Source organism: Labeo rohita, chromosome 15, assembly GCF_022985175.1.
Source record: "Labeo rohita strain BAU-BD-2019 chromosome 15, IGBB_LRoh.1.0, whole genome shotgun sequence".
Taxonomy (NCBI): Eukaryota; Metazoa; Chordata; class Actinopteri; order Cypriniformes; family Cyprinidae; genus Labeo; species Labeo rohita.
The window spans coordinates 28,598,299-28,608,919 of record NC_066883.1 but is presented as its reverse complement, the minus strand read 5'-3'; the positions used below and the strand labels follow the sequence as shown (position 1 = coordinate 28,608,919).

General features: G+C 35.5%; 2 protein-coding genes across 2 annotated transcripts in view; both read left to right on the top strand.

The window, feature by feature from the left end:
- The window catches only part of c4 (complement component 4), a 360,913-nt gene that overhangs the window by 125,442 nt on the left and 224,850 nt on the right, over positions 1-10,621 (top strand). The gene's annotated exons all lie outside the window — the stretch shown is intronic.
- frem2b (FRAS1 related extracellular matrix 2b) overlaps positions 1-10,621 on the top strand; it is a 93,116-nt gene that overhangs the window by 5,823 nt on the left and 76,672 nt on the right. The window contains exon 2 of the mRNA XM_051129639.1: positions 4,547-4,636. Within this exon, the coding sequence (XP_050985596.1) occupies positions 4,547-4,636 (90 nt within the window). The remainder of the gene's footprint in view (positions 1-4,546; positions 4,637-10,621) is intronic.

Genomic DNA, 10,621 nt, shown 5'->3' with positions numbered 1-10,621 from the left:
TATCATATTTTTTTATTTAGTATTGCCCTTCAGAGGCTACAGAAGATACTTGCATGTTTCCCAGAAGACAAAATAAGTTAAATTTACCCTGATCTTTAAATTCAAAAAGTTTTCACCCCCCGGCTCTTAATGCATCATGTTTCCTTCTGAAGCATCAGTGAGTGTTTGAACCTTCTGTAATAGTTGCATATGAAAGGTTTGGAAAGGGTTCAAATACACAAAAATGCTGAAAACCAAAGAATTTGTGAGACCTGAAGGATTTTTTTGTGAACAGTGGGCAGTTTAACTTCAGGACAAACAAGGGACTCATGAACAACTATTACTAAGCAAAAAAAAAAAAAAAAAAAACCTGCTGTGGGTCTTTCAGGTAACAATACAGCATTAGAAATCAAGTGTATGTAAACTTTTGAACAGGGTAATTTTTTTATAAAATTAACTATTATTTTCTCTTGTAGACTATATGCAAACATTTTTTTATGTGAAATATCTTAATTAGGTAAGTACTAAATAAAAAATAACATGCCCATTTTAAAGTAATTAACTTCAGCAGAAGGTGTATGTAAACTTTTGACCTCAACTGTAAATGTGAGAATACACTATTAAAGGGATAGCTCATGCAAAAATGAAATGAATCACTTTTTTTCACGCCCATGTTGTTCCAGACCAAAGGACTTTCTTTCTTTCATGCACAGAAGGTGATCTTTTTGAAGAATATCTTGGCTGCTCATTTCCATATAATAAAAGTGAATTGGAACTGAGTCTGTCAGCGCCTGCTTCAAAAGAAATAAATAAGTTGTTTACCATCTGATCTCTAAGCCCAAAACCCTTCTGAAACAGACTAAGGAACTGGCAAACAAGTTTAGGTTGTTTTGACTGATTAATAAATTAATTGATTTATTGATTTATTTCAGCAGGGCAGTTACAAAATGGCAAAAAAGCACCATTAAATGATCATGAAGTACTCTGTGTAATATATTCACAACATGTGATAGCGTTATGTGAGGAACAAACTCAAATTTTATCAGCTTAAAAAAAACTACAATAAAAATAGTGCATCAGTGCTACTGGTTTAGTTTGTCTCATAATTAAATGACATTTTGACAATGATTTGAGAGCTTTTGCAGATGGGAAGATTATTTTAGTATAACAAAGTCTGTCTGTTCATCACACAGAGCTAACATATGTTTCAAAAGTATATACTACATTTCCAGTGTTTTTTTGGTTTTCCTATTTTGGAGCTTGACAGCATCTTTTATCTTTCATTTTTATTATATGGAGAAGAGCAGACTGGATAGGAGGGTGAATAAATTATGGCAGTTTTTTGTTTTTATGTTATTAGTGTTATGAAAGAGAATTTGTCCTGAAATATTAAAAGGTTATCTGATAAATTGCTCACGTTTTGAACGTAAAATGCTTACTATCAATTAAGACCAATATATTCATTTTTTTCCGTCAACAGATGGTACAAACCAAACAGTTGTTATTGTGTTACACAAGTCATAGAGTTACAGTAAAAGCCTGAGCTCTCAGACACATCAAGAAAGCTTTAGTATAGTTGTTAAAACTTGTAAATGTCAAAACTAGCAGGGGACATGCTCAACTTGCCACTGTGCTTCCCCTTTCTAAATAAGCTCCTTTTTTAGGATTCTCTTTGAATATTTCAAGGGAATTTAGCACAGTTGGGGGGGTGATGGCGTGGGCTACTGACAGTAAATAAAGTTGCTGTTCCCTTGTGGGCATTTGAAAATGATGGGTTTACATTTTTATGAGCTGGCCGCTTTGAAGAGAAATGTTTTGACATCAAATATTGAAGATAGGCTAGCGCTGTGGATGTAACACCCTCTCAGTAAAACCACGTACATGAAATGCTCTCCAAAGTTTGAGCGCTAGAGAGGGTGGTGGAGAAATTAATAGATGGGTGCCAGCTGGAGACCTGCTGCTCTTTGTGGCTCCTTTCAGTCAGAAGGGAATTGATGTGCCACGGCTTCAGTGCTTCATATTTCTTTCAGTCTAAATTAAACACTGCCGGGCTGATAAATCTCAGACATAATGCAGTTCGGTGCCTGCAGGAGCAGATGGGCAAAATGCCCTTATTTGAAAGTGCTTTTCAGCTTGGTTCATGTAGACCCCGTCCCAAATGGCACCCTGCGCCCTTATGGTCTACACTTTGACACATGGGCTGCTGGTAATAGTTCATGTGGAGTTCAAGTGGGTCGTTTGGGTCAGGGATAATGAAAAACACAAAAGTTATATTTTCGGCAACTGTAAAAGCCTTTTCACACCAAAAATGAAATTAATAAGCCTCAGGCTCAAGGAAGTGCTGCTGGTCAGCATCTCACTCACAAATTCTCTTAACAAGAAGCAGGAGAGGTGCCAGTAAATAAATATGTAAATCTGAAAGTAATGTGTTACTTTATTAGTAATCTGATCATGCTACTGGTGTTACTTGTAATGCATTACCCAATGCATTACTTAAGAGTAATTAAAGTCCAGCAGCAACCCACAATAAAATGTATTTATTTATTTATTTAGTACAATAATAGCACAAATGCCAATTATTTAATTTTTAATACCACACATTACATTTTTTTTTCTTACCAGTCTTATTAGTCTTAAAATATATTGTATAGCTGCCTTCATATTTTTGGATCCTTTTAATGGGGATTATATTTTGACATCCTTGCCAGCAAAAGAGTTTAAAACCCCTGCCTAAAGATACTAATATGCATATTTTAGAGGTGAATAAGAAACTTGCAGTATGGTAAAGCTAAAGGTATATTTTAGTATACAAGTCTATATGGACCATTCTACAAAAATGGTTTAAAGTTGGAAATGTCTTGAAAGATTTTGTATGTATGCAAACTGTGTAATATCCTAGGTATACATCTCTTGTAATTGTGCTGTTAATTCTCATATTGTATTTTTAGAAAGTTTTGGAATATTTGTCCTCTTCCCCAAATTTGTCACTACCGAAACAATAGTGTATAATTTAGTAAGAAGGGTTATATTGGCCTGTTAAGCTTTAAAGGACAAGACGTGAGGCCAAGTGTGGTGACCCTGACTTGGAATTTGTGCTCTGCATTTAACCCATCCAAGTGCACACACACACACAGTAGTGAGTAGTGAACAAACACGCACACACACACACCGTGGGGAGCAGTTGGGGGTTCGGTGCCTTGCTCAAGGGACTCACCTCAGTCAAGGTATTGAGGGTGGAGAGACATTTTCGGTAATGACGGTAATGTTTTGGTAGAAACCACATCACATTACAAATTTTTAACCCACATACTAAAACACTACTAAAATAATTTGCATAACTGTACTAAAATTTTGTTTATTTCCCCCAATAAAAGATTATGTTTTCCACATGTTACACATGAATTTTTAGACTTTTGAATACAATTTACCTTAAAATTATGGTATCTGTCTACTCATACCTTGTAGCTATGAGAGAGAGGGACACAGGAATATTCCCTGAGCATAAATTTATGGGTTTAGTTAAAATCTGTCACTGTTTCGGTAGTGACATGAAAAATGCAGGACACAGTCTTTTTTTGTTACATAAAATCTCATGCTTTTCAAAGGAAATATAAAATAAATATTTTTTCTGAACTTAACTTTTTTGTAAAAATCCAAAAGGTATTTTTAAAAACAACAATGGATTTTTTTTTTTTTTCAATATTGTTATCATAAGTTGAAATTTAGGGGTTAGGGTTTTGGATAGCTACCTCCCAACTGAAAGTAGCCATTAAATTATGATTTTATATATATTAAGCTTACTAATATTTTAAATATAATTGTGGGTTTCAATAGATAATAAAAGGATCTTAGTAAACATCTAAGATTTGAAATGTGTTTTTTTTTGGTTGTGGGACAGCAGTTTGCACCAATTCTGTAGAATGGCCCATATACAGAAATGTTTGCATCTGAATATGTGAACATTATAAAAATGTATTAATACACAAAACCAGTCATAAGTCAGTCAGTCTCAATTAAAATGGCATAATCTGAAAGCTGAATAAATACGCTTTTCATTGATCTGTGGTTTGTTAGGATAGGACAATATTTGACCGACATACAACTATTGAAAATCTGGAATCTGAGGGTGCAAAAAAATCAAAATATTGGAAAAATCGCCATTAAAATTGTCCAAATAAAGTTCTTAGCAATGCATATTACTAACCAAAAATTAAGTTTTGATATATTTACGGTAGGAAATTTACAAAATATCTTCATGGAACATGATCCTAATATCCTAATGATTTTTGCAATAAAAGAAAAACACTTTTGACCAATACAATATATTTTTGGCTATTGCTACTAATGTACCCATGCTACTTAATACTGGTTTTGTGGTCCAGGGTCACATATCTCTCTGGAGCACTTGGTCAATTGTGTCATTCTGGAAAAAAAAGAAATGTATACTAAAATGGATCATGATCTATATAGTATTTTAAGAAAGCAATATAGTGCATCCCAACTTAGCTTAGACTCTAATATAGTTTGAAAACTAACTCCTCATCCTTTTGAATGTTTCCTCCTTCAGCTGACATCGATGAGATGCACATATGCTACGTGCTTCGAGACGGAGACAATGCCACAAGCGACACATTCCACTTTTCCATTGAAGACAGTGGTAAGATATTTCAACCTCTTTTTATTGTTTTGGCCTCAGGATGTTTAAAATACGACTGGTTGGATTACAGACGTGTGCATTCCTATCTGCATCATCCTTCATTTCTTTGTATGCTCACCCAGTGCTTGTGAAGGTGTGACTGTGCGAGAGCAATAACCAGAATCCGTGCGAGTTAGCACCGTCTGGGATGCCTTTTGATTGACAAGCTGGCATATTGAACTGGAAAACTTTAATAGAGCTGTGCTTGGTTTTTAATCATTTTATTGAAAAACATTTTTCAATCTCAAACTTTCTCGGATGGGTTGAATGAAACTGTCCAATTATAAACCTGTCAAGTGCAGTTAGTAGCCAGCGAGGTCCCTGAAAGCATTATTAAGGACCTTGGACTGCCAAAAAAATCTGAAATGTTAGAAAACATTACTTGGGTGATGAAATCTTCTATATTTAGCTACCGTAATATAATTTTAGAAGGGTGATTGTCTGTCTTAATGGCCGCCTTTGTCAGGCTAATTAGCTGATGGTGAATAAGTTTTGTTTGAATTTCTAATCTGAAATTCTGACTCCATTCCCTCATTATTTGATTTTCTTGTCAACCTACTCGTCTTCCTTTGCTTTATTTTTTGTATACACTGCCCACTTGAAAACATTAAAGGCTTCCGCTTTTACGTATGCAAATGGTGATCGCTTGTTTTAGTGGGCTTTGAGGATGCTTTACGTTTCAGAGACCGTCCTGACAGCCTGTTCATTGTTCTCCTACACCATGGCTATAAAGAAACAGCGTGTTTTGTGATGGCACCGTTTCTCTTTTCCCATGAATGTGAAAAAATGCTCTCACCTCCCACTCCCAATCTTTTGCAGCCACAGTGGAATCATCTGGTGAAAACCAGTCATTTCACACGGTTCTGTATGGAAAAGTACTGTAGATAGATATTTTTTTTTTAAAGAGGATGGGAGAGGAATAAATTGAAGTGTTTTTTATGGTTTAGCTTGGTCAGTATGAGTTTGAACTCTTCCTGAGTAGGTTAATTTATTAATCTTTTGCTTTCTATCATAAAAGCATTGGATGAAGCCTGACTTAATTTTGATGGATTTGGCATTCTCTGCTGTTGTTCTAGGTGCATGCTAATTAGATTATTCATTCGCTAAGTCAATTGACTGGCACAAAGAGCCTGTGTCTAACAGAAGTTGGCACGAGGTGTGTGTGTCTTCTGAAGTTTGGCAATTATACAATGGGATTCTGCAGAATGTTGTCATACGCTCCTTTCAGAAAGGGCTCAAGATGCCCTCATTGTGTCTTGTGGCACTTGTTTGTTTTCTAAATGAAGTTTTCTCTTTTTCATTTTACAGCTTGTCAAATGAGTTTGAGGAATTTTGTGATTTTTCAGTTTTGAAGTCTCTTATGCTCATCAAGGCTGGATTTATTTGATGAAAAAGACAGTACAAATAGTTCTATCATAACAGCTCTCAGCAGATTTTGGCGTGGTAATGGATATGACAATGTTAATATATTTGGTCTTGGTGGAATAGATCTGCTACGCTTCTGCTGCTGTTGGTTGTTGCTGTGGTTGTAGATTATTGCTGCTGGCAATGCAAAGCAGGTACAGGAACTTGCTACTGCCAATACATTCGCCTATACGGCAATAGATAGCATGTATAATACCTACAGATGTAACAATATCAAAATCTCACAATATCTCAATATGAAGTTCACAATACAATATTTATTGCGATATTTAAAAAGACAAATGACGACATGGAAAAAAAAAATACAATTTTGTACATTTTAAAGTTTAATTATTCTATCTAATGCACTTTGAGAGTTTAAAATTAAGAGCTCCAACTCATGTTCTTAACTGAGAAAACTTAAGTCAGAAAAAAGTCAGAAAAATTGACTGAACTTTAAAGGGAACTCAACCCTCTTTTTATTTGTGATGTACTGTCTCAGTCTAAATTACATTCACACTGGTGTTTCAGGAAGCCAAACAAGTTAGAATATAATATAATAATAATAATTTTAAAAAATAACAATGACAGTAATAGCCATCTATTGTAAAACAACTGCACTGTAAATTAAATGAAAACTAACATTTCATAGGTGTATTATTTTTGCTTTACACTACAGTAGGGAAATTACAATACTTCTTTCCTAATTTCTACACTTGAAAGAGATATTTTGAATTTGGACTGCAGTAACGTTACCCATTTAAACTGCGGTCAGCAATTCATACTGCACTTTTAAGCTTTATATTAATGGAAACGGCAAACTCCAGCTTCTGTGAAAACAGGCTTACAAAAATGTGTCTCACTACAAACCTAGTGAAATGCTGTAATCATCTGCTGCGAAAATAAAGCATAACTGGTGGCCGTTGCGTTTCCAAACGTGCGTTAAACTCACAGCACATGCAGTAAACGAGTAAACTGCATTCACTGTGGACTGAGACATTCTGAAGCGCGGAAAACAGCGTGGAGCTGATTGCCTGAACGTAGTGCGCGCTTTGCTTTTAAACGTGCAGCGAAAACAGACTCAATAAAGGGATTCAGTTTTATTTTGACAGATGCTGTGCCCAAACAAAATGGCCAAAAATACAACTTTAAAGACTTTTTATGTTAGAATAAGAAGTTGAAATGTATTTTAAAAACTACACTTTTTCCACGGAAGACCTATCGTTTTATATCATCGTGTAACCACGAAGTTATCACAATACCAGAGTATTGATAATACTGTTACATCCCTAATAATGACTCTTAGCAGATCTAAACAGGTGGAGCTGGGGAGGTGGAGGATTTCAGAGGAACTTTAAAATCGTGCTGCGAAATGCTCTAGCGAATTCTAACCAGCCATTTAAATGTAAAGCAGCAAGCTCATTGGCTGCATATGCAAAATGAACTAATCAGCTTGTGCTAAGTAGTTTAATGCTGTAAATATCATCAGTTTGCGTTAATGACCCATCAGCCTGTGCCATCTAGAGTTTAATGACAGAACTTGGCATTAATATTGTAAAATTATGCTGCTCAAAGGAGAACGAAAAACACTTCCAAAATAAAATTTTAAAGATAATTTACTCACCCCCTTGTCATACAAGATGCTCATGTCTTTCCCTCTTCAGTTGTTAAGAAATTATGTTTTTTGAGGAAAATATTTCAGGATTTTTCTCTTTATAGTGGACTTCTGTGGTGCCTGCAAGTTTAAACTTCCAAAATGCAGTTTAAATGCAGCTTCAAAGGACTCTAAACGATCCCAGCCGAGGAAGAAGGGTCTTATCTACCGGTTATTTTCTAAAAAAATTACAATTTATATACTTTTTAACCTCAAATGCTCATCTTGGTTAGCCCTGAGTGAACTCTGTGTATTCCGGTTAAAAACAGTTAGGGTATGTCGAAAAACTCCAATCTCATCTTCTCTTCCAACTTCAAAATCATCCTACATTGCTGTTTCACCCTTTTTTTGTAAAGAGCATTTGACATTCTTTGCATGTTCACTTTGTAAACACTGGGTCGGTACTTCTGCAGCGATGTAGGATGATTTTGAAGTTGGAGGAGAAGATGAGATGGGAGTTTTTCGACCTACATCAACTGCCTTGAACCGGAATACACAGAGTTGACGCAGAGCTAGACAAGATGAGCATTTGAGGTCAAAAATGATATAAACTGTAAATTTGTTTTAGAAAATAACCCATCTTTTCACTTGATAAGACCTGTCTTCTTAAACTGCATTTAAACTGCATTTTGAAAGTTCAAACTCGGGGGCACCATAGAAGTCCACTATATGGAGAAAAAAACAATTTCTTTATGAACAAAGAACAACACAACATCTTAAATGACAAGGGGGTGAGTAAATTATCTGTTAAATTTTGTTCTGGAAGTGAACTTCTCCATGGTAATTTTTTTAATATTTATTGATAAATAGAAGGTTCAAGACAACAGCGTTTTTTTGAAATCAGTTTAATAGATCCTTGCTGAATAATTACTTACTAAAAACTAGAAAAATGCTGACCCCAAACAGTAGCATAATAGATGCCTAAAAGTGTGTTGTGTTAACTTATGTGTCTACTGTAAGTAGTAGTGTAGTTTACTTTGATTTTTCCTTTTTTGTTTTCTTCACATATCACATGAAATTTATTAGTGGCAAAATTATTAGTTGGTTAGATGATGCCTCAAATGTGGGACATGTGTTAGGAAGAGAACTTGATTTCCAAATGCAAAGTGCTGTACCTGTGTGTCTTCAGCATGCAGCTCGCAAGGATGGTTTGCACCTCCTTAAATAGACAGAATTTGTCCTCACCCTCATGAAACATCCGTGAAATGGACTTGATAAGATCTAGAGGCCCCCCTGGACCCTCATGTGGTTCAAGTATGCCTTAAAATTTGCTTACTGGTGAGTGCTCATGTTCCTTCCCTGAGAGAGTGCCTTACATGTTTAAAATTGTGCCCTCCAGGTGAACCGATGAGTAAAAAGAAAAACCAACCCAGGACTTCACTTCAATGTGGTCACCTTTTTTCTCCAGTAGTGGAAAATGTTACCTTAATTGTATTGGACATTTTCATTAACCATTCATTAGTCTTAGCGGCATCCCAATTCCCTATTCATTTGTTTCATTTTGGTGCTTTTTCATGCTGTGGACACATATTCGAATGCAGGGTTTGTTATTAGATATTCAACCTGACCTGGAGTCCATTTCCAGAATTTAATTTGTGAATTGTGTGCTTATGAAACTCTAATGCTGGATCATTGATAGCGAAGCTGCCGGGCTGCTGATGTTATTTGTAGGCATGAGAGCCACTGTGGCAGCCACACTAATTCCCCAGGTACCTCCTGCGGCTGTTTCAGAGGCTGTGTATCAGGCAGCCGTGCTGGATTGTGAGTGTTCAGACACAGCTGTATCCTGTCATGTTCCAGCAGCCAAAATCACTCTGCAGGTAGTGCTTGTACTGTAAAGTAAGAGAGAAAATGGAGATGAATCCAAGGGGCTGTTTAGGCTTAATGCAACACTGCTGTACAGCTCATACAGGTTGTAAAATAGGGCATTTTTGTTGCATGTAAAGATTAAGCTTGGTTTATATAATGTTTATTTAGACTAAGCCGAACTGAGTCGAGAAAATGGTTCTAGTTGTGTGGTCAGATTAAGCAGCTTGTTTTATAAGGCATTGCTGTGTTTAAAAGTGTATCTGCCTTGTCAGATAAATATGTTTTGAACTCAGATGTGAGCTGTTTGGAAATTTAGTTCGTCATACTGAAAAAAAAAACCATTAGTTTTCCCAGTTAATTCGTTTAGGGCTCACTTTCAGAATCATAATCAGATTTCATGTCTTTTAGCCAAACAGGGAATTTGGCTACAAAGAAGACATGTCATATCAAGTAGTCATGATGTAATATTAGACATGTACAGTTGAGGTCAAAAAGTTTACATACACCTTGCAGAATCTGCAAAATGTTTCACCTTGCGAAATATCTTTTTCAGGTCAGTACTAAATAAAAATAACATGCATTTTGTGTGATCCCTCTTATTTTTGTAAAATAATTGACATTTTGCAAATTCTGCAAGGTGTATGTTTTGACCTCAACTGAAGTGAATAAATGCAGTAAGTACAATGCATTATACAGCAGATGCATGCAGCCAAGTCTGTCATTCTTTGAGTGAACTGAATTAAAAGTCTTTCTTATTGAATTATACATATTTAGATGCATATATCCAGTATTATTAGTGCCATTGGCTTTAAGTATGATTTGATTTTAAAGTGGTTGGCAATGTCAAAATTAATTTGTTGCCAATAACCTTTGTCCTTCTTTTACTCTAATGGAGGCCAAATTACATCTAGTTCAAGTAATTAATCAACATCATTTTATGAAAGGAGTTGAAATTGCCCTTCAAATTAATGTTGTTAGTTGGCAGCGGATTCTTTTGTAGAGTTGTCCTAAAAGCAGAGTAAATGGCCCTTTGGCTCAGATTCACATTGAGTAATATAATTGGTCTCCCAGAGGATTAT